The sequence below is a fragment of the Periplaneta americana genome, chromosome 11 (assembly GCF_040183065.1).
Source record: "Periplaneta americana isolate PAMFEO1 chromosome 11, P.americana_PAMFEO1_priV1, whole genome shotgun sequence".
In the NCBI taxonomy this organism is placed as follows: Eukaryota; Metazoa; Arthropoda; class Insecta; order Blattodea; family Blattidae; genus Periplaneta; species Periplaneta americana.
In genome coordinates, this window is record NC_091127.1 from 21,629,632 (window position 1) to 21,654,853 (window position 25,222).

Below are 25,222 nucleotides of genomic sequence, written 5' to 3' on the forward strand. Positions count from 1 at the left end.
CAAATATCAGTATTTTCTTTTAACACAAAATAAACAAAAATATTATTTATTAAGGAATGTAGTTGAAAGAGGATGATATTGTAAACATGAGTTTCAGCAATAAAATAAAAGAGAGAGAAAATGAAAAAATTAACAAGATTACGAGTTATGAGGGAAACGCTTCATCACTGCATAGTAAACTGCCATCATTTTGAATTTTGAAAAAATATATATAAATATTTTTTTTAATCGTAAAAATATTTTTTTTTCATATAACAGAAGGACAGTGTTTTACACATACCAATTTTCATTGTTGTACAAGATACAGTAATGGAGGAAAAAAATGTTGAATAGTTCCAAAAATTTTACTGCTGTAACCTGTACCTAACCCCTTAAGGAGAAGTTGATAACGGGCCGTATTTATAAGCGACAATTTGGATGAAGACTTCCCAAAGTCGACTTTCGTAGTAAAGTTTAACTTTGTTAAAAGTCCTATTCATAGACAATACTACTGAGACTTTGACTTTGGTTAAGTCGAGATTTGACAATCTTGTTCTAATGTTGGCAATCACTGCTTTCTAAACGAATTAAATTAATAGATAGTTGAAACCCCTAAAACTAGAAATTGTCTATAAATTGAAGTCAATTAAAACCTTAGCTAGGACGATCGAACCCAAACTTCTTGTAAACGAAGCCAGTTCGTTTATAGTAACGAAGACTATTTTTAACATTACGTCCTTGTCCACATCTTTATCTGAAATCAAGTTAAATAAGAATAATGACTAACCGTGTCCAGTGGAAATAAAGAACGGGAGAAACAAGTATGCTCAGAAGGGACTGTACCACTTCACAGCGCTTTATACCCATCGGGGATAAAGTCAAATTAACGTCTTTGAGCTCCAGGCGCTCCAAAGCCTTCTGCAACAGAACACGAAGGCTTCCTCTTTTTATACTCGAGATACAGTTCATGGTGGAAAGAAATTCCAGACACATCAGGTGATTGTTTCTGGGGTCAATTCATGTTTCATGGATTATCATTATCATTATCATTATCATTATCATTATCATTATCATTATTATTATTATTATTATTATTATTATTATTGCACTTGTTAGAAAAAATATAAAATAATTACATAATTAAAACAGAACATTTGGTCTAAGGAACATTCTTGTTTGATAGAAGGATAAATCGTTTAATATTATATTATATTATATTATATTATATTATATTATATTATATATATATTATATTATATGAAAAGTGTGTTCATAACGGGTGTACTTCGATAAGTAAATTTTTAATTTGTTGTGGGGGCTCTTTAATCTCAGAAGGAACAACTTTTACAACAGCGCAACATAATCTGCTTGGCTCATTACCCAATTCTTTTGCATTGGATTTATTGCATATGTATTTTATGTATTTTAAACCGATTCAATTGAGCATACTTAAAATTTGGATTATAAAATAATGGAATCCTAAGCTAACGTACTATTACTGCATACTAAATCAATATACTCTCGTTGTCCGTTAATTCTCTGAGATGAAAATGAATGTGTACATAAACATTATTTTAAGAAATACAGGAAACGAATATACAGAATAGCCTACCAAGTTCTCTGTACATAAGAAGCTATTTCAATCTTACCTGTCCTCAATTCACTCAGAAGTTACTGTAATAACATTATAGCATTATGTCCATCTAGAATTCTAGAGAAACGACACTTTCCAATGGTGAAATAATAATTATACAAATCGATTAATAAGCTTCCGAGATTACTTCATACAAACACAGAAACATTCTCTGTAGGCTATGTTTAATAGCTTCCGTTTGTTGTTGTGCAAGGCCCCTTATAGACGAAGTCATTTGTTTTTAGTTCATTACAGCCCATTAGGTGGCATTGTTATTTTAATTTTAAAACTAACTTATCTCATTAAATATCAGTCCTATCAAAAGTTTTTATAGAATAAAACTTATCGGAAATTATGTTTAAAGAAACTTTTCTTATGTAAGACTTTTCACGAAAATCAATAATAAGGAGACTTTTCGATTTATTTAATTCAAGCCCCTTATAACCCCCCTTTTAAATAAAGTATTTAAATGCCATATAGCCTAAAATCTAAGTTACAACTAACTTAATTTATGTTGCAATTTTCATAGAAATCCGTTCAGCCATTATCGCGTGAAAAGGTAACAAACATCCAGACAGACAAACAAAAATTAAAAAAAAAAAAAAAGCGATTTTCGGTTTCAGAATGGTTAATTATACATGTTAACATCAATTATTTTTGGAAAATCGAAAATTACCAGAAAAATTTCGGTTACAGATTTATTATTAGTATAGATTATTATTATTATTATTATTATTATTATTATTATTATCATCATCATCATCATCATCATCATCATCATTATTATTATTATTATATATTCCAACATTTCAAAAAGTTACAGCTGATCACATACGATCAAATGACATGACAAATTGTGTCATGAAGATATCAATGGTCCGCTGCTGTGGAGTAACGGTTAGCATGTCTGACCGCGAAACGAGCGGGCCCGGGTTCAAATCATGGTTGGGACAAGTTACCTGGTTGAGGTTTTTGCTCGGTTTTCTCTCTACCCAATAAGAGCAAAAGCTGGATAACTTTCGGCGCTGGCCCCTGGACTCATTTCATTGGCATTATCACCTTCATCTCATTCGAAAGCTATATAACCATAGTCTAGTATACACAGTCGCGAAGCTCAATACGTAGTAAATATGCAAACATTAGATAGTTGCTCACCACTAGGATCGCTAATATCGCCTCATTACAGGCAATGCAAAATAGTACCGTCACAGTCTATTGTTTCTAGCACCCTCAAAACTCAAGCTTCGTGACTGTATATAGTAGACTGTGATATAACCATAGCAGTTGAAAAAGAGTCATAAAATAACCAATTATAAAAGATGGCAATATTTTCGCATGATTTATAACCGTTTATTAACGCAAAGCCACAAAATTGTTGATAACGCCTTTCTTACAAAACACCATCGATTTAGATTATCTTTAGTGAGTTTAAATTTTTTCACACCATTCCATATCACTTTTTCACCAATGGTATTTGTTTGCTAGCTTTCCCAGTACGATTGGATACTAGCTTCCAGTCCAGAATTTGATCTGTCTTAATTTCTTTCACAATGGTAACAAATTTCACTAGGCACATAAATTGACCCGCTCGTTAATGTCCTCTTTTTTTCTCTATTTCTATACCTATAGTCGCGACGCTGTTATTCCCGGCGTGACTCCTCCTCTTTGCTTAGGTCTTAGGAAGTGAAGGCTCTATAAAGTCTAGGTATGTAGTATTGTTCGCCATTTTTGTTCTTTCGTTGCCGAGTTACCATACGAGGAATCTATTTGCCACACCGTTAAACATTATCATGTCGTAGCTCCTATGATAAATCAAACGCACTGTAATTCAGCAAATAATTGAGCGGCAAATAACGTCTTCGTGTGCTTTCTGCAAACGCCAACGAAAGAGCCTTAAGAACTGAATAACGTCTTCATCAGCGAATCACAAGACGCACACGTTTAAATGTAGCCGACCTGCAACGCGATTGGCTGCCGGAAATTAGAGCGACGGGACTATACAACAGCGCATAATGATGCTTCCTGCTTTGTCACTAATCCCTTCAACAATGAACATTTTAAAATATTCCAGTATTGAATTTAATTAAAAAAGCTATGAGCATAAAGTAAAGATCTGCAATATTGAGACATCGCAGAAATGTCATTTTTAGGATATTTTCATAATGAAATATGTGTTATAGCATCATTATTAATTGACATACCATAAATCTTCTATTGCATTAGAAAGAGCTATATTTTCTGAACAAAATGGTAAATTTATCTCAATTTTCCATTTTTGTAAGATATCCCACTCTTGCATTAAGGCGAAGGCACACACTTTCTTTACTCCTTTTAGAGATACGGTGTATGTGTACGGAAGATAATAAAAATATGTTTAAGAAAGGAAGAAAGAAGAGAAGAAGAAGGGCAAGGAAATGCCAGTTCAATGGGAAACGAATTTATACTTTCTTACAAATTTTAAATGATTGAAAATATTTAGACTAATCTTTGGTGAAGTGTACGGAATATAAATAGGAAGTCATGTTGGACGGATCCAACCTTCAGTGCTAACGTCCTTAGTAGAGCCCGGATGTTTGACAAAATGCCTTTTTTTACTGGATGGAAGTAGATCATTATTTGCATAGACATAAATGTGATTTGGAGTAAATCAAAGTGATAGGGTGAATTTTTATTTTGCCTTTTTAAGGCATAGTCCCGTCGCTCTAATTTCCGGCAGCCAATCGCGTTGCAGGTCGGCTACATTTAAATGTGTGCGTCTTGTGATTTTCTGATGAAGACGTTATTCATTTCTTAAGGCTCGATAAATACTTAATATAATCACCCGCCATTTTGGTTCTTTCGTTGGCGTTCGCAGAAAGCACGCGAAGGCATTATTTGCCGCTCAATTATTTTCTGAATTACATTGCGTTTGATTTATTATCATAGGAGCTACGACATGATAATGTTTAACGGTGTGGCAAATAGATCCCTCGTATGGTAGCTCGGCAACAAAAGAACAAAAATGGCGAACGATACTACCTACCTAGACTTTATAGAGCCTTCACTTCCTAAGACGTAAGCAAAGAGGAGGAGTCACGCCGGGAATAACAGCGTTGCGACTATATAAATGCCTTTTTTTTCATTTTAAAGCAATATTTGTTTGTTTGCAATTTTCTAATTAATTGTAATGTGTATGAAATTTAAATATTTGAAACAATGACTAACTTTACTAACAATATAAAATAAAAAAGTAAATTTATTTCGGTGCTTAATCTGCTAATAATCGTGCTTTAATACTATTGGTGTAATATGAATAATGATCGACAATCCAGAGTTACAAATATAATATTGTAATGTCTTCACGATACAAAAAATCAGCTTTATAATTTTAAATATTAAGCTCGTTCTCATAGAAGTTGTCACGTAGCATTTTCAATTGTTTGATTTGATATTTTCAAGTCTTACTGTTAAAATTTTGTGCTACACGTGTTTATTATTGTAGGAGAAAGAAATTGGAGTGAGGAACAGTCAGTTATTGTCGGGTGACAGAAGGTATAAGATCGGATAGCTAGAATGCCTAAATTCAGAAAACCATTGAACAGTAAACTTTATGCTTACGTTAGTGAATTTGGTGCCCATGTGTTTTTAACCGATGATGGAACAGTTTTGTTATGTAAGATTTGTGAAAAGATAGTTAATTACGAAAAAAAAAGTATTTTATAAGTCAACATATGTCACCTACGAAGTAAATATGTGGGTTATGTTGATATAATTTAAATTTATTGCTGAAATATATTTTAACTTTTTAAAATTTATAATGCCTCTTTCAAAGTTTATTGTGTCTTTTTTTACGTTTTTATTGCCTTGTTTGCCTGCCTATTTTAATTGCTATAAATGCCTAAACATCCGGGCTCTGGTCATTAGTCACAGTAACAACTAGACCATTTTACGAAGTCTGGATGTCGTACAAACATTGACGTTCCTTTCGGAATAACAATACTAATTCAAAAGATTTTGTAAAAACTTCGGGAGCATACATACAAATCGAAATAGAACAACTTCTGTTTACGAATACAAGGTAACCACAGTCTAGTATAAAGGCCTACAGTCACGAAGCTCAATACGTAGTAAATATGCATCCATAGATAATTGCTAACCATTAGGATCGCTAATATCGCCTCATTACAAACAATGCGAAACAGTACCGGCACAGTCTATTGTTTCTAGCACCTTCACAAACCTGCACAAACAGCGCTCAACGAGCGCGCGCACTCTTTCAGAGCGGGAGAGCCGTGTTTACCGCTCGCCGAAATGGAGAGGAAGATACGTCAGAATGACATAGATTTGCTATAGGTAGAGGTGAGGGAAACGACCACTCAGCTATCTAGTGGAGTGCATTGTGTAGGCCTATTCTCAGCAGTGGCGTAGCGTCAATGTAAGCTAAAAAGCTTAGCTTCCCCAGTTAATAATAATTTCATAATAAACCTGCAGTTTATGAACAAAATTATTTATTAATTTTAATAGAATTTATATTTACGCATTAAATATTGTGATGCGGCAGCTCAGGATTATTTGTGATGCAGCAGTAAACAAGAAGCCTGCACACACCAGCTTCCAAGCAGACCGGTTTCTTCTGTGTAATCCACCCCGCAGATTTTCCATCCCTTCCTAAGCTACCCTAGTCGCAAGGCTCGCAAAGAAGCTAGCTTTAACATTTAAAATAAGTAGTTTCCGCGTAATCCCTTTTCGTCAGTTGTGTTCAGTTGAAGTGTTAGTGTGCATTGTGGCTAATATAATAAATAATGAGCGAAATAACAGTTCCTGACACTAATTTACTTGAATTTTTTTAGGACAATTGTATTATCAAAACTGACTTACGAACAAAAGTGTGATTTAAAAAACAAATGACCGACTCCCTTGCTGTGAATGAAGGACACAACCAAAAGACATACGCATACTTACGTAATGATACTAATATTGTGATTTCTCTAAGTATGACAGGAAGTGAGCTAATGTTATACGTATACGTGTCTATTTGTTAAGAGATATGTGTAAACCGTGAAATCATATTTTACTACGTATCATTTGAGGTCATGCCTTATTGATGTTACTTACGATGTTCCAACCAATCTTCGACTGCTGACTTGAAATTGACTACTATTTATTTTAAGACTGTATTTTTGTAATACGTTTTCTCATATTGCATGAAAGACAACTTGAGTTAGCTTCCCCTACTCAAAATTTCATGCTACGCCACTGATTCTCAGTAACTGTTTCACGTTGCTTACCTACTGATACAGTACAGTATGGAAGAAACTAAAGGCCGGAACATAACATTTAACTATTTACAGCTCGAACTTATTGATCTTCAATGTGACCTAAGGGCTAAAGTTCGTTTGAATAATAATACTACCTCGGTTGAGTTTTACAAGACTAAATATTAGCAATAATATCCACGACTACACAGGCTGGCTGTGAAAATTATTGCTATGTTTGGCTCAACATTTATATTTGTGAGCAACTGTTTTCTATAATCAAGTCCGCACCTGTGGAGTAACGGTCAGCGCGTCTGGCCGCGAAACCAGGTGGCCCGGGTTCGATTCCCGGTCGGGGCAAGTTACCTGGTTGAGGTTTTTTCCGGGGTTTTCCCTCAACCCAATATGAGCAAATGCTGGGTAACTTTCGGTGCTGGACCCCGGACTCATTTCACCGGCATTGTAACTTTCATCTCATTCAGACGCTAAATAACCTAAGCTGTTGATAAAGCGTTGTAAAATAACCTACTAAAATAAAAATAAAATCTATAATCAACTTTAATAAAGGCAGGGATCGAACATATGTAACTGGTGTTTCATTACGATCAGTAGGCTGCCAACAGCATAAAACCCCGTTTTGATGTACTGATAAATAAAGTACAGTTAATGCAAAAAGTGTTCATACTCTTAGAAAATTCAGATTATAATACACTTTAAGGATAATCGCAGGATCTGAGAATACAATAATGCACTAGTTATGAATAGTGAATTCTGACGCTCACGAATATGTTATCTATAAAAATTACAACATTAGTACAATATTTGCAAACATTAAATTAAACTCCGTAATGATACATAAGTCGGCACAACAAGTGATCGTACATCTGAAGTAATCATACTAAAAGAAGAGTTGGAGGGGTGGTGTTGCCAGTACTCGTTTGTGTGCAGCAGTGACAGGGAGAGAGCTCCGTCATCAGTGGATGAAGAGCTGAAACGTCAAAATGGGCAGCAACCGTAAAGAAACAAGTGAAGAGACAAGAAAAGTTACTATTAAACTGCATAACCATTGCAAATCGTTAATTGAAATATCAGAACTTGTTGAGAGACCTCGGCCTACCTTCCAGTCAATTTATTATAGGTTCTGCGCATCAAAGACTTTGAAAAACAAGCCAAGAACTTACTTACTTACTTACAAATGGCTTTTAAGGAACCCGAAGGTTCATTGCCGCCCTCACATAAGCCCGCCAGCGGTCCCTATCCTGTGCAAGATTAATCCAGTCTCTATCATCATACCCCACCTCCCTCAAATCCATTTTAATATTATCCTCCCATCTACGTCTCGGCCTCCCTAAAGGTCTTTTTCCCTCCGGTCTCCCAACTAACACTCTATATGCATTTCTGGATTCGCCCATACGTGCTACATGCCCTGCCCATCTCAGACGTCTGGATTTAATGTTCCTAATTATGTCAGGTGAAGAATACAATGCGTGCAGTTCTGTGTTGTGTAACTTTCTCCATTCTCCTGTAACTTCATCCCGCTTAGCCCCAAATCTTTTCCTTAGCACCTTATTCTCAAACACCCTGAACCTATGTTCCTCTCTCAGAGTGAGAGTCCAAGTTTCACAACCATACAGAAGAACCGGTAATATAACTGTTTTATAAATTCTAACTTTCAGATTTTTCGACAGCAGACTGGATGATAAAAGCTTCTCAACCGAATAATAACACGCATTTCCCATATTTATTCTGCGTTTAATTTCCTCCCGAGTGTCATTTATATTTGTTACTGTTGCTCCAAGATATTTGAATTTTTCCACCTCTTCGAAGGATAAATCTCCAATTTTTATATTTCCATTTCGTACAATATTCTGGTCACGAGACATAATCATATACTTTGTCTTTTCGGGATTTACTTCCAAACCGATCGCTCTACTTGCTTCAAGTAAAATTTCCGTGTTTTCCCTAATCGTTTGTGTATTTTCTCCTAACATATTCATGTCATCCGCATAGACAAGAAGCTGATGTAACCCGTTCAATTCCAAACCCTGCCTGTTATCCTGAACTTTCCTAATGGCATATTCTAGAGCGAAGTTAAAAAGTAAAGGTGATAGCCAAGAACTGGACGACCTAAAATTCAAACCGAACATGATGAGCGCGTGATTATTAGGAAAATTAAAAAAGATCCAAAGATTAGTACAGTAAAGGTTGTCGCAGATTTGGAAAGACGAGGAATGAAAGTTTCAGGCAGCACAGCCATGGTTATCATGGTCGCATAGCCCGGAAAAAGTATTGAGTGAGTAAGAAAAATCGCATAAATTATTAAATTTCGCGAAAGAATACCGAAATAAAGGAATGGAGTATTGGAAAAAAGTAATTATTTCGAACGAAAGCAAATTTAATGTTTTTGGTTCGGATGGAAGAAGTATGGTGTGGCGACAAAAGAATACAGAGATGGATGCTTAACACCTTGTGCCTACAGTAAAACAGAAGCGTGTCAGTGCTAGTTTGGGGGTGTGTGAGTGCCTGGGGCGTGGGTAGACTGCATTTTATTGATAGTGTGATGGACCGCAAAAGGTATGTGAACATTTTAAAGCAGAATCTCCATGCTAGTGCTGAAAAGTTAGGTCTTCAAAGTACTTTCGTTTTCCAGCAAGATAATGACTCAAAACATAATGCGGAAAACACTCGATTGTGGCTGCTCTACAATACTCCAAAACAACTTCACATACCCCATCAACCACCTGATACTAAAGTCATCGATTATCTTTGGGCTATTCTAGAGAAAAACATAACAAAGCACCATTTCTCAACTAAAGAAAATCTTAAGCAAGCTCTTCAAAAAGAATGGGACTTAATTGATTCCACAATTACAGAAATTTTTTAGAATCAATGCCACAAAGACTGGAGGCAATAATCGCGGCAAAGGGAAATCGTACACGGTGCTGAAATGCGGTATTGGTTTATAAAGAATTCCAGATAGCAGGTGTACGATAACTTTTTGTGTGTATGAAAATAGGAGTGTTTTAATGTTGTTAAATATATTATAGAAATTATTAGAATTTTTTTTAATTTTTGCTACACTCAATAAAATATATAGAGTTTTCAGTCACAATATTGTTATTTGTAAACATTTCAGATGTCTCATTTGTCCTCAGAAACTGTTCTTACTCACATTTTTTAGATGTACGAACACTTTGTGCAGTCACTGTATATAACAAAATTATATTTTACATTTAAGTAGCTATAGAAATTCTATTATTTCTGTAAAATAAATATTTCTTTATTAATTAATAATAGTCCAAGATAGTTTTGCAAACACTGAACAGGAATTCATTTCATAAACACTCGTAATAGTACTTTCTCTTGTGTACATTTTGTACGAGATCACCCCTTCTTCCAGTCCACCCTTATACAGAGCGCACTCAATATCTGTCCCCGCTCATGAGCTGTGAGCCGGCTCGGAGAGCGCAAACCTTGTGCAGGCTGTACTAGACTGTTAGGTAACCCCATTTAACCAGTAGCTACGGGTCTCCACTCATTGACCCAACTACAGTGCTCTGTGGTTGGTTGACTGGCTTGCTTTCTTTCTTTTCGAGAGCCGATCTCGGAAAAGATCCATGCACATACTGTATGCTCATACAGACCATTGTGCGGCCTTATATGTGATTATTTTTTGTAGGTTATTTTATGACGCTGTATCAACATCTCAGGTTATTTAGCGTCTGATGGCGAAGTGCATCAACATCGGTTAAAAACGCAGTAATCATAGATTACGAAACGACGGTTAAACAGTAACCGTGTGTTAAAATGTAATTTCTGTGCACCATTCATAATCATCGATTACTTAAACATAGTTAGCTGACACTTCATTTAACCAGAGCAAAGTCTATGATGGTACACTGTTTCTACAAAATGACTAAAGGAAAGCATTCATACCACAGCAAAGATAATAGTCAACATCTAAAAACGACTGCGCTCACTCCGTTCTACATCGAAGTGAACATGTCCTACATTTTCGCGTTGCATTTGTTTGCCTTTGGGCGCTGTTATATTTGCGAGTTGCATTTCTTTGTTTTTCATTGCTGTTAGGTTAAAATCGTACAAAATAGAAAATTGAATGCAAAAATGATTATATCCCAATGTGAGGTTAAGTATCGATAGACTTACTTAATATATTTAAATATATTATATAATAAAGAAGGAATATCCATAAAGGAAAAGGATGCAGAAGATTAGTAGAAATGTGTGTACGACCCAAGATCCCATTTACACCAGGTTATTGTTCATTATCCTAAGATCCATCCATAACCTCTCTTTGTTCAGCCAGTGACAGAGAAAGAGATGTTCAAGTATTCCCTCTTAAAATACAGAAAATAACAGTTACATAGAATCTTAACATAAGGAGCTGATCAACAGAAGACATATGACTGTTTTTGAGTTATTGCAAGTGAGCCATTTGTAGATTTTGATAAACAAAATCCCTCCTGAAATTTTCTGTCACCTAATTCCTCGTAAAGATTCTCTCTTTCCACTAAAGAAACTTCACGCCCACGCTCTATCCAAGTAATTCAAGTACTGTACAATAATAATCGTCTTCGAAGTAAACATCTGTGGCTCTGGCCGCCATTTTGCTTTACTTGCTCTACTAATCACTGGTTATCTCCTTTAACCGCTCGAAAAATGGCCGGTTATAGATTACTGTGGTTAACCTCCTATTTAAGTCGTAACCGAGGTCGATCCACTGTAAAAATGCTTAACCAGAGGTTAGGTGACAATTTTAACTGGTGGTTACACTAACCGACGTTGATGCACATGGGCATGAATGAGATGTCCAGCGCCGATAGTTACATAGCTTTGCTCATATTGGGTTGAGGGAAAACCCCGGAAAAACCTCAACCAGGTAACTTGCCCCGACCAGGATTCAAATCCGGGCCACCTGGTTTCGCGACCAGACACGCTAACAGTTATTCCACTATGTGATTATTGTTCCAGTCATTCTACGCTGACAGGGACTCTGAAACTACACAAGATCTGACATACGATTTATCTCTGAATAAAACAACTCAGTAACTGTCCGAGATTATGAAATTATAACAGTGCATTATGCAACGAGCCTATAATGAAGGTAATTAAGAAGCGAGTATGGATATTTATGAAACGAGCGCAAGCGAGTTTCATAATTTTCATACGAGCTTCTTAATTACCATTATAGGCGAGTTTCATACATTCTTTTATGCTCGACCATATTTCTAACTTGATATTATTAATTTTCTTTGTATCTGACCTTGACCAATGTCCCGTATGTTGTGAGATATGCGCAGACGCGAAAGTATTGATTTTTTTCCGAGGAACAGATGTTCGCATTGACTTTGCTAGGCCATAAGAACCTACAGAGATAACATTGAAATTAAATTATACATTGAAAAACGAGATGACAAATTGAATTTATTTGAATATTATTTACAATTAACGCTAATTATTATAGTAACAGAACATAACCTTCTGCGACAGTATTGGATTTCCAGCCTCCGTGACTTTTCGCTAATTCTCTTTCGATTGCATATCCGAGAATAATCGATACTTGCGGTTTTATAACGGTAGAAAGCTGACCTGTCATTGGCTGAACAGTTGTAACCTGAGTCGTCATTGGCTGAAAGACCTGATCTTTAATGAGTATGTGTACTTTAATGACATGCATTAAAAGTCTGCTACCAGGTGTATAATTACTACATTTCAGCATGGTCGAGCATAAAATAATATTTTATTTAACGAAGAGATCAACTTCAAAAGTAATTCAGCATCGCATTTCAGTGTGATGAGAAATGAAGATTTGCCTGGAGCCCTATGTTAGGAACCGAGTTCATTTTCTCTACCGCGGCGCAACAGCCCAAAGTAGGGTTGCCAACTTTTTTGGAGAAAATACGGGAGACTAAGGAATCGACAAAATTTCATATAGAAAATTGGCAAATTATTCGCTTCAGTTACTAAAAAACAACTTTATTCTACACTTCGGCAGCTAGGCTTAAGTTAAGAGTATTTTGAGACATTTTGTCTCACGTAATAGTTGAAGTCGACTACACTTTTCAGCTCTGCTTTGGTTAGATGTGTCGTGCTCCTGTTTCGAACATCTGTCCAATTATTGTTCAAGAAATAAACCACCCTCTTTGTATGAGCATTACTACTTGGTATGTTTAGAACAAAACTAGCTAGTTTCTTTTTTTTTTTTATTTATAACATTAAAACTGTTTGATTTTAGACGAGTGAGCAATAAAACCCATTCTTGGCAAGCATTACGTTCTATAAAGACTGCATACTTTAATGCATCTCTTGAACAACAAAATTCATCATATAATCAATCATCTTTCACGGCAAAATCAAATGTTTAGAATAAAAATTTTTACATTATCTATACTAATAATAAATCTGTAGCCGAAATTTTTCTGGTAATTTTCGATTTTCCAAAAATAATTGGTCCTAACATATATAATTAATCACCCTGAAACCGAAAATCGCTTTTTTGAATATGTCTGTCTTTCTGTCTATCTGTCTGTATGTTTGTTACCTTTTCACGCGATAATGGCTGAACGGATTTCGATTAAAATTAGAATATAAATTAAGTTCGATGTAACTTAGATTTTAGGCTATATGGCATTCAAAATACATTATTTAAAAGGGGGGTTATAAGGGGTCCTGAATTAAATAAATCGAAATATCTCGCTTATTATTGATTTTTGTGAAAAATGTTACATAATGAAACTTTCTTTAAAAATAATTTCCGATAAGTTTTATTCCCTGAAAAATTTTGACAGGACTGATATTTAATGAAATAAATGAGTTTCAAAATTAAAATAACTGCCATCTAAGGCAGTGTAATGAATTAAAAAACAAATGACTTCGTATATAAGGGGCCTTGGACAGCAACAATCGAAAGCTATGAAAGTCAGCCTACAGATAATGTTTCTGTGTTTGTATGAAGTAATATCGGAAGCTAAATTAACCGATTTGTATAATTAATTATTAATTCACCATTGGATAGTGTAGTTTCTCTAGATGGACATAATGCTATAATGTTATTACAGTAACTTCTGAGTGAATCGAGGACAGGTAAGATTAAAATAGCTTCTTATGCACAGAAAACTTGATAGGCTATTCTGTACATTCGTTTCCTGTATTTCCTAAAACAATTTTTATGACCAAATGAGTGGTCTCTGGATCAAAATGATCGCATTTTAATTATGCAAATACAATTTAAATTAAGTAACATAATAAACTATTTATCCTTATATCAAACACGAATGTTCCCTGGATCAAATGTCCTATTTTAATTATGTAATTACTTTATATTTATTTCTAACGGGTGCAGCGGAGCGCACGGGTACGGCTAGTGTAAAAATGAGAGAGAAAAATGCTCGAAGAGAAGAATAATACTGGAGCCGGGAGGCTGTTAAAAATTAGGGGCAAATACGGGAGATCCCGGGAAATACAGCAACCCTAGCCCATACAGAACAAGGACCGACCAGCCAACTGCTTGCCTGAAGTCTACATGCCTCAGCAGAGGTGAACGATCATACAACAGAACAGATATATCGTCCGGTTAGCACGTTGATTCTCCAGCTGTCACAGCTGGCTTTCTTAACCAAATTTCGCTACTTATTGTAACTCCCCAAATGTATCACGACTCTGGGTGTACACCGGTCCCATATACTGGCCGAAATTTCATGAGAAAATTCTTCCGCAGGAGGACTCGAACCAGGGCACATTTCGTAGCGCGAGCCCTAGCCAGGATGTCTTAGGGTACGGACACGTTGGAGCGACGATAAACGATAAAAGAAGCAGCGATGCTATATCAGAGAGAATTGAAGCATGCATTGTCATTGAGGTATGATATTGGAGAAACGACAAAAACGAAGATGCACGATAAAAGCGACGAAAAAGAAAAATTCCATTTTCTTCGCTCTTGTCATTCATATGATCTCTGATTAAGACAATATTAATCTGTATAATGACCGATGGTTATCAATATATCCTAATATTTATCGACTTATTGTTATTTCGGCATATTAAATGAATTATCATAGATATTGGCAAATTGCTCAGTTGTGTATTTATTCGTGATACGTTATGTGATCACAAGAACCAATCACAACACAGTGAATTTATACTAGCTTTGGGATGAGAAACAGGTTCAAATTTGTACGGGTATTTAAGTTATATTAACCTTAAACCTAGCAGCTGATATTTCCTATATATCTTCTTTCATTAAGTGGATGTAAAGAATATTTTCTACTGATAGATCAAAATGTTCGTTGCTCCGATATGAACACTTGATTCTTTGATAATACCAAAGCGTCGCTAGATCGTTTCTTTTATCGTTTATCGTTGCTCCAACGTGTACGTACCCTTAGACCACGACTCTAAGGCGCTGACAACTGAGATTCAGAAATCTACGATACGGGGCCTTCCAGCTTACTAACTTCCCTTCCGAAGGAGTCAAGCTAAAAATTTAATTTCCCTTTAAAATTAATGGCCTACGTCGGGTTTGAACCTCTAAATACAACCGATAAAATGGCATTCGATTGAGTAACAGAGGTAATAATAATAATAATAATAATAATAATAATAATAATAATAATAATAATAATAACTTACAAATGGCTTTTAAGGAACCCGCAGGTTCATTGCCGCCCTCACATAAGCCCGCCATCGGTCCCTATCCTGAGCAATCCAGTCTCTATCATCATATCCCACCTCACTCAAACCCATTTCAATATTATCTTCCCATCTAAGTCTCGGCCTCTTCAAAGGTCTTTTTCCCTCCGGTATCCCAACTAACACTCTATATGTATTTCGCCCATACGTGCTACATACCCTGCCCATCTCAAACGTCTGGATTTAATGTTCCTAATCATGTCAGGTGAATAATACAATGCGTGCAGTTCTGTGTTGTGTAACTTTCTTCATTCTCCTGTAACTTTATCCCTCTTAGCTCCAAATATTTTTCTAAGAACCTTATTCTCAAACACCCTTAGTCTCTGTTCCTCTCTCAAAGTGAGAGTCCAAGTTGCACAACCATACAGTACCGGTAATATACCTGTTTTATAAATTCTAACTTTCAGATTTTTTGATAGCTGACTGGATGATAAAAGCTTCTCAACCGAATAATAACAGACATTTCTCATATTTATTCCCTGTTTAATTTCCTGTCGAGTATCATTTATATTTGTTACTGTTGCTCCCAGGTATTTGAATTTTTCCACCTCTTCAAGGAGAAATTTCCAATTTTTATATTTCCATTTCGTACAATATTCTGGTCACGAGACATAAGCATATACTTTGTCTTTTCAGGATTTACTTCCAGACCTATCTCCTTACTTGCTTCAAGTAAAATTCCTGTATTTTCCCTAATCGTTTGTGGATTTTCTCCTAACTTATTCACGTCATCCGCATAGATAAGCAGCTGATGTAACCCGTTCAATTCCAAACCCTGTCTGTTATCCTGGACTTTACTAATGGCATATTCTAGAGCGAAGTTAAAAAGTAAAGGTGATAGTGCATCTCCTTGCTTTAGCCCGCAGTGAATTGGAAACGCATCTGACAGAAACTGACCTATACGGACTCTGCTGTACGTTTCACTGAGACACATTTTAATTAATCGAACTAGTTTCTTATAATAATAATAATAATAATAATAATAATAATAATAATAAAAAATCGGCACAATAACGCGTAATTATATCAGCGCTGTGCGATCATTACCGTGTTCCTGAAGGAGTCTAGGTGTGGCTATGCTTATCATCTCATAGCGCTACAGGTTGAATTCCGAGGGGGGAGCATGGAAAGCCGTTTCGTTCGGAACCGTGTGCGAGATCTCAGGTTTTGACAAAGCCTGTCAGCCATCCTGTAAGCTTACGAAAACTACGACAAACGAAGCTTCATATGTAACTGTGGTCGAATGCCCCACGAACATAAGACAAAGTCAGTCTGTAGTTACTAATGTCACAGTCACGGATTCGACTCTTGGCGAGAGGAATTAAAATGTAGGACTACTATTCTCTCTTAAGATTGGTTGTTGTTTCTAAAATGTCTGTGCCTGGCGTAGTGTTGGCAATAAGAGAGGATAGTCCGCTTATTGTAATCAAGACAACAGATACGTATTATATTTCAAACGTCGTTCAAGAAATCGCGGCATTGAAAATGATAAGAGAAGGTAATAGTAATATGCGTTACAAGAGCGGTATGTTGAAGTTTCCATGTTCGAGGAAAAGTATGAAAAAGCGAAACGTAGATGAGCTTTTTTAATTACCGAGAATTGAAAGAAAACATACCGCTCGTGTATCGTACATTTTTTGCGCGAAGATCGTTTATTACATACCTGAAAGACGAATTTCTAATTAGTTGCAATGAAATCTCCATCTTGGTTTCTGTTCAATGACGGGAAAATTTGCAAAACAAAAATATCTATCTTCAACAATGTTGCTTTAAAATGTTTTCTGTGTTTACTATACTCCAGCAGGCCGTGATATACGTCTGTCTTTTTTTCCCTCAGTCTATAAATGCGAACTTAAACGGTAAGGTTATGTAATGATTTATTTTACATTTTAATATTTTAACAATATTATTTATATAACATACTGCAGTAATAACATCGGCATCTGGAATCTTGTTGATTTTTTCACGGCTTCCTTAATGTTACTTGTATCAGGAATGCAATAAGTTTCGTGGAGTAGTAGACTTTACTTAATTTTTGCAAATATTTAAAAACAATAATTAACATTGCAATTTAGGTGAAATTGCAGTGGTAAGTTTCCAATTTATAATTATTACTATGTTAAACGTCTCTAAAAATAATATGTTAAAAGCCTAAAGCAGTAAAATGAATGTCGCGCTTAAGCGGTAAGAAGAGGGAAATTGTTATGTGTGTTACGTTGGGAATACTGAATGTGGTATTTCACACTTACCGCGTATTGGTTCTGTGCGGAAAACAAGCAAATACGCACGATCTCGCACAAAAGAGTTATGCATAGCTGCGCTAGTAAATATTTATGTAGTGTTAAATACGACTACAAAATGACAAATAAAATTACAGAAGAGTTAAGAAATCTGCCGTGCATAAGATAATAAACTAACGAACCACGGGAGGCGGTTTTACTAATGATACGTCACGGGTGTGAATGATAAATGGTAGAGCGAAAAGTTTTCTGAAATTCGCGATTCATAGACATTTCGCAGCACGCGCTACGAGCGTACTAAGCTAGCCCCGGCTATCCACTGGTTACTTGTACAGAATTCAAATCATATCCTATCGCTAACACTGGTTTATGAATACGAAAAACGCTGATCATCCACCGAAAGCCCGCGCTAAAAATGTCTATGAATACGGCCCCTAAACGTCTAAGTCAGAGAGTGCACAAAATATTAAATATAGAGTAGACCTACAGGGGAAGAACAATCAAAGTCACTATTCTCATAAGGTTGATATAATTTACTGTATTGCAATATAGGTTATTACTGCAAACTTTAGTGTCTTTCTTATCAAAACTGGTAAAGGAGAATTATCACCAATGGATACAGCCATTCCTTACTACTTTCTCATTAGGAACAGTAATAATATATTCAATTAGAAGATGACATCACCCTTAAGAACATTGTGACTTCGATTGTTTTTTCCCCTGTACTCTTCAAATGTAACGAATGAATATGGAATAAATATTATAATTAGAAGATATAAATGACAGAATTGAGGATAGTAAAAAGTGAATAGAATAAGCAGTACGACAAGAGTTACAAAAAATATCTAATCTAAACCAAGATGTAAAAGAGACGTTAATTTACGACAGATTAAATCGATCACGAAATTTTCTAGTCGTTGAAGTGATAGTGGCATTACAGTCATGATGGACATAGCAAATCTATAGCAATCCGTCACTGAATAAGATATTTATAATATTCCACTATTCCCGCTGCTGCCTTCTTTCCCGCTCGCGTTTTCATTATTGTTCTTCACTCCTCGTCTCTATAAGACCAGCATATTATCTATACAATTGTCCTTAACCCTTAAATTGACAAAACTTCATTTCTCACACTAGTTTATTAAACCGTGTCGGACTGTAAAGAAAACAACTATCGCAATGTCCATATTTTATATGTTGTACAATATTATAGTATTGTGTAATTTTGGTTATTTAATTTTCCTACCAATTTTTTCCATTATTCTATTAAAATTATAGTATACTAGTGGCTTGTGAAGCAAATGCTGCAAACTAAGTTCTTTAGACGTTCAAATAAACAGTTTTCAGATTTATTTTCAATAAAGTTATTTGCTTCCATAATAATGAAAGATACTCTCTTTCGAGCCAATACTGAAGAGAACCACGCATATAAATATCTACACCACACCGCCATTAAATATATGAAAAAGACCCAACCCCACTTGATTAATAACTATAAAAATATTTGATTTTTAATAATATTATTATCTTACGTAAGTTTTATAGCTTTCAGTAACATATACTATATATACTATATAGCCGCCACTCAGTAAAATATAGAAATCAAAATCTAATTTAAGTTATTCTCTACATCTACTTATATAACCCCAAAACGTTTCACTTTCATATCATCAATATAGCATTAATATGTATAATTAATTAAAAATAGTCACATCACGGCATTAACTACAATAATATTTCATTTCTAATAGCAATAATGTCATCAAACCACCTCAAGTTTTGTAGTTTTTAATATCCAATACACAGCAGTACCCAGAAAATTACACACCACAGAATCAGACCTGTAAATTATTTTATTAAGTCTTGAAGTTTTGAATAACCGATTGAACTTTAACTACAAATATGTCAGCATTCTTGCAGATCACGACCTTCGTGTAATATTGTTTACTGTAGTGTGTGTTTTGTTTTATTCTGAAATGCAATTAGTTAGTGACGATACATAGATTTTAGAAAATAGGAAAATTATTTGGAAAATTTACATTTCACTGAAAACTACTATTTTTCCGAAAAACTTTGGGTTCAAAGCTTCAAAATGAGGGGTCATTTATTAAAATCCGTTCAGCCGTTTTCCCGTAATTTCCATTACCAGTTCAAATTATATATATATATATATATATATATATATATATATATATATATATATATTAACCTGTTGTGTCCTATAGGATACTTTGTGAATTTAAGGGTTAATGATTAAACATGGTGGTGCTAGTTATAGCGTCGACGGTAGAGATGGTTGCGGTATTTACGTTGGTGGTTGTGATTGTGACAATAGTTAGTGGTGGCAATGGTTGTAATAGTGGTCGTGGCGGTTTGATATTATCAAGGTGGTATTAGTGTGCAATGAAAATTATGGTGGCGTAAATAATAGTTGTTATAGTAATCGTGTTGTAATGATCTCTCTCGCGATGGTGATGAGAATATTATAGACGGTAGTGATTTTGATAGTATTAATAATGATGGTAATAATTGTGGTAGTAGTTCAGATGGTAACGGTGCCGGTAATAAAGATGACAATAATAATGGTGATGTTAATAAACATGTTAATTATGGCTGTGATGGTGGTAAAGATTTATTGGAAACAATGTTAGCGATGATCTTGGCGATAGCAACATTGGTGGTATTGAAGTTAACGTGATGGTAGTAGTGGTGGTGGACATCACAATAATGGTAGAAGAAGCGGTGGTCATGATGACTGTCATACTGTTGGTGGTTCTCGTTACAGTAACGGTAGCGTCGGTGTTTGTGTTTGTCGTTATGACAGTAGTATCGATGTAGTTGTTGACTCTCTTAATGGTAATGGTAGCGCCGTTCTTGGTGGTTGTCATCATGGCAATAATAGCGCTGTCAGTTGGTGGTTCTCGTAATGATAATGGCAACACCGTTGTTGGTGACTGTTACGATAATTTATTTATTTAGTAGGTTATTTTACGACGCTTTATCAACAGCTTAGGATATTTAGCGTCTGAATGAGATGAAGGTGATAATGCCGGTGAAATGAGTCCCAGCATTTGTTTATATTGGGTTGAGGGAAAACCCCAGAAAAAACCTCAACCAGGTAACTTGCTCCGACAGGGAATCGAACCCGGGCCACCTGGTTTCGCGGCCAGACTTGCTAACCGTTACTTCACAGATGCGGACTGTTACGATAATGGGAGCACTGTTTTCGTGCTTGTCTCCACGGTAATGATAGCATCAGTATTGGTTGTTTTTTTACTTGATTTTTAACGACGCTATATCAAACTACGAGGTTATTTAGCATCGATGGAATTAATGATAGCGAGATGGTATTTGACGAGATAAGACTCAGGATTCACCATAGATTACCTGATATTTGCCTTACGGTTGGGAAAAACCACGGGAAAAACCCAACCAAGTAATATAATCAGCCCAAGCGGGGATTGAACCCGCGCCCGAGAGCAACTCCTGATCGGCAAGCAAGTGCCTTAGCCGACTAAGCTCGCCGGTGGCTGTATTGGTTGTTGTTGTAAAGTTAAATGGTAGCGCCGTTGTTGGTGGTTGTTGTCACGGTAATAATAACATTGGTATTGGTTGTTGTCAAGGTAAATGGTAGCGCCGCTCGTGATTGTCGTCACGGTAATAGTAGCATCGGTACTGATTGTTGTAAAGATAAATGATAGAGCCGTTGTTGGTGGTTGTCACGTTAATAGTAGCATCGGTACTGATTGTTGTAAAGATAAATGATAGAGCCGTTGTTGGTGGTTGTCGTCACGGTAATAGTAGCATCATCGGTACTGATTGTTGTAAAGATAAATGATAGAGCCGTTGTTGGTGGTTGTCGTCACGGCAATAGTAGCATCGGTACTGATTGTTGTAAAGATAAATGATAGAGCCGTTGTTGGTGGTTGTCGTCACGGTAATATTAGCATCGGTACTGATTGTTGTAAAGATAAATGATAGAGCCGTTGTTGGTGGTTGTCGTCACGGTAATAGTAGCATCGGTACTGATTGTTGTAAAGATAAATGATAGAGCCGTTGATGGTGGTGGTTGTCACGGTAATAGTAGCATCGGTATTGGTTATTTTAAAGGTAAATGAGAGCGCCGTTGTTGGTGGTTGTCGTCACGGTAATAGTAGCATCGGTACTGATCGTTGTAAAGAAAAATGATAGAGCCGTTGTTAGTGGTTGTTGTCACGGTAATAGTAGCATCGGTATCGGTTGTTGTCAAGATAAATGGTAGCGCCGTTGTTGGTGGTTGTCGTTACGGTAACAGTAGCATCGGTATTGGTCGTTGTCAAGGTAAATGGTAACGCCGTTGTTGGTAGTTGTCGTCACGGTAATAGTAGCATCGGTATTGATTGTTGTGAAGATAAATGGTAACTCTGATGTTGGTGGTTGTCGTAACGGTAATAGTATCACAGGTGTTGGTGGTTGTCGTCATAGCAATAGTAGCTCTGGAGTTGGTGATTCTCGTAATGGTAATGGTAGCGTCCTTGTTGGTTGTCATGGTAATGGGAGCGCTGGTTTGGTGGTTGTCGTCACGGTAATGATAGCACCGTTGTTGGTGGTTGTCGTCACGGTGATGACAACACCGTTGTTGGTGGTTGTCGTCACGGTAATGGTAGCACCGTTGTTGGTGGTTGTCGTCACTGTAATGGTAGCACCGTTGTTGGTGGTTGTCGTCATGGTAATGGTAGCGCAGGTTTTGGTGGTTGTCGTAACGGTAATAGTATCACAGGTGTTGGTGGTTGTCGTCATAGCAATAGTAGCTCTGGAGTTGGTGATTCTCGTAATGGTAATGGTAGCGTCCTTGTTGGTTTTCATGGTAATGGGAGCGTAGGTTTTGGTGGTTGTGGTCACGGTAATGATAGCACCGTTGTTGGTGGTTGTCGTCACGGTAATGGTAGCGCAGGTTTTGGTGGTTGTCGTCACGGTAATAGTAGCACTGGTGTTGGTGATTGTCGTCATGGCAGAAACGCCGGTGTTGGGGATTCTCGTCACGGTAATGCTAGAGCAGTTGATGGTTGTTGTTACGGTAATGGTAGTGCTGGTGTTGATAGTTGTCACAATAATGATAGCATTCGCTGTGGTTGTCACAGGAATTGTAGCGGCTGTGGTGATGGTTGTCACGGAGTTGCTAGCGGTGGTGATCATGGTGGTAGTATTTGTAGACATAGTGAGAGCAGTACAGTAGTGATGGTCATGACATTGCAGTGGTTATGATGGTCATGGTAAGTCAGTGGTGATTGTGGTAGTCATTGTATGGCAGCGGTGGTGGTAATCATGGTATGGCATCAGTGGAGTGGTCATTATATGGCAGCAATGAAGATGGTCATGTCGTGGCAGCGGTGTTTTTGGTCATGGTATGGTAGCGATGGTGGTGGTCATTGACAGCAGTAGTGGTATGGCAGCAGTGGTGGTGGTGGTGATTATATGGCAGCAATGATAATTGTCATATCATGGCAGCGGTGTTTTTGGTCATGTTATGGTAGCGATGATGGTGGTCATTGGCAGCAGTAGTGGTATGGCAGCAGTGGTGGTGGTGGTCATTATATGGCAGCAATGATAATGGTCATGTCATGGCAGCGGTGTTTTTGGTCATGTTATGGTAGTGATGATGGTGGTCATTGGCAGCAGTAGTGGTATGGCAGCAGTGGTGGTGGTGGTCATTATATGGCAGCAATGATAATGGTCATGTCGTGGCAGCGATGTTTTTGGTCATGTTATGGTAGCGATGATGGTGGTCATTATATGGCAGCAATGATAATGGTCATGTCGTGGCAGCGATGTTTTTGGTCATGTTATGGTAGCGATGATGGTGGTCATTGGCAGCAGTAGTGGTATGGCAGCAGTAGTGGTGGTGGTCATTATATGGCAGCAATGATGATGGTCATGTCATGGCAGCAGTGTTTTTGGTCATGTTATGGTAGCGATGATTGTGGTCATTGGCAGCAGTAGTGGTATGGCAGCAGTGGTGGTGGTGGTCATTATATGGCAGCAATGATGATGGTCATGTCGTGGTAGCGGTGTTTTTCGTCATGGTATGGTAGCGATGGTGGTGGTCATTGACAGCAGTAGTGGTATGGCAGCAATGGTGGTGGTGGTGGTCATTATATGGGAGCAATGATAATGGTCATGTCGTGGCAGCGGTGTTTTTTATCATGGTATGGTAGCGATGGTGATGGTCATTGGCAGCAGTGGTGGTGGTAGTGGTGGTTACTGTATGGCAGCGGTGGAGATGATGGTGATGGCAGAAGTGGTGATGATCATGATGTGGCAGCAATGATGATGGTCATGTCGTGGCAGCGGTGTTTTTGGTCATGGTATGGTAGCGATGGTGATGGTCATTGGCAGCAGTGGTGGTGGTAGTGGTGGTCACTGTATGGCAGCGGTGGAGATGATGGTGATGGCAGAAGTGGTGATGGTCATGATAAGGCAGCAATGATGATGGCCATGTCGTGGCAGCGGTGTTTTTGGTCATGGAATGGTAGCGATGGTGGTGGTCATTAGCAGCAGTGGTGGTGGTGGTGGTCACTGTATGGCAGCGGTGGAGATGATGGTTAAGGTGGTCACAATGGTGGAAGTCAAGCAGCTGACTGACCTGGTAGAGCACGAACCATCGCGGCTGCCACTTGGTGCTGTCGGCGGTCCTCTTGTGCAGGTAGCCCGCCAGCGAGTGGTCGTAGTGGGCGCGCTCCGACAGCATGAGCAGCTGGTTCTCGTTGACGCGGACGGTGCGCTGCATCTTGGGGCTCAGCATGCCGAGCAACAGGTGCGGCGCGACATGCCGAGGCCGCGGCGGTAGCGTGTCTGCCGACCGACGCGGAGCAGCAGTGGCGCCCCCATTGGCTGCGCTGTGCGGCGGCGCGCGCGCGCGTCCTGGAACCAGGCCATGATGCTACACTGACCCACTGCACGGCCGGCCTATCCGAGCTGCTACATTTTCTGCATTAGGGTAGCACACACATTTTTGCTGACGTAAATACCAAAGAATTCATCTACGCAAATATTAAACCTTAAAAGGAAATTTACGTGTTTAGTAAAACTGAAATCGATGGGTGTGAAAATTAGAAATGAAGCGCTATGATAGATTTCAAAACGTCAAATACAGTAGAACCCCGATTATCCGTCACCCTATTAACCAATTGGCGGATTATCGGACTGTCTTTCTCTCGCTCTTTTTTGGATTATCCGACTCTTTCTCTCGCTCTTTCTGGGATTATCCGACTGTCTTTCTCTCGCTCTTTTTCGGATTATCCGACTGTCTTTCTCTCGCTCTTTTTTGAACTATCTGATTGTCTTTCTCTCGCTCTTTTTTTTTTTTTTTTTTTTTTTTTTTTTTTTTTTTTTTTTTTTTTTTTTGCTACAGAAACATATGAAGTAGATTCTATTGTACGTTATATTAG

At 37.3% G+C, this 25,222-nt stretch overlaps 1 protein-coding gene across 1 annotated transcript in view; it reads right to left on the reverse strand.

The window, feature by feature from the left end:
* Positions 1 to 24,689, reverse strand: part of LOC138708681 (ras-specific guanine nucleotide-releasing factor 2-like) — an 868,468-nt gene extending 843,779 nt beyond the window's left edge. The window contains exon 1 of the mRNA XM_069838768.1: positions 24,418 to 24,689. Coding sequence (XP_069694869.1) covers positions 24,418 to 24,576 — 159 coding nt within the window. The 5' untranslated portion in view covers positions 24,577 to 24,689. The remainder of the gene's footprint in view (positions 1 to 24,417) is intronic.
* Between the last annotated feature and the right edge of the window lie 533 nt (positions 24,690 to 25,222).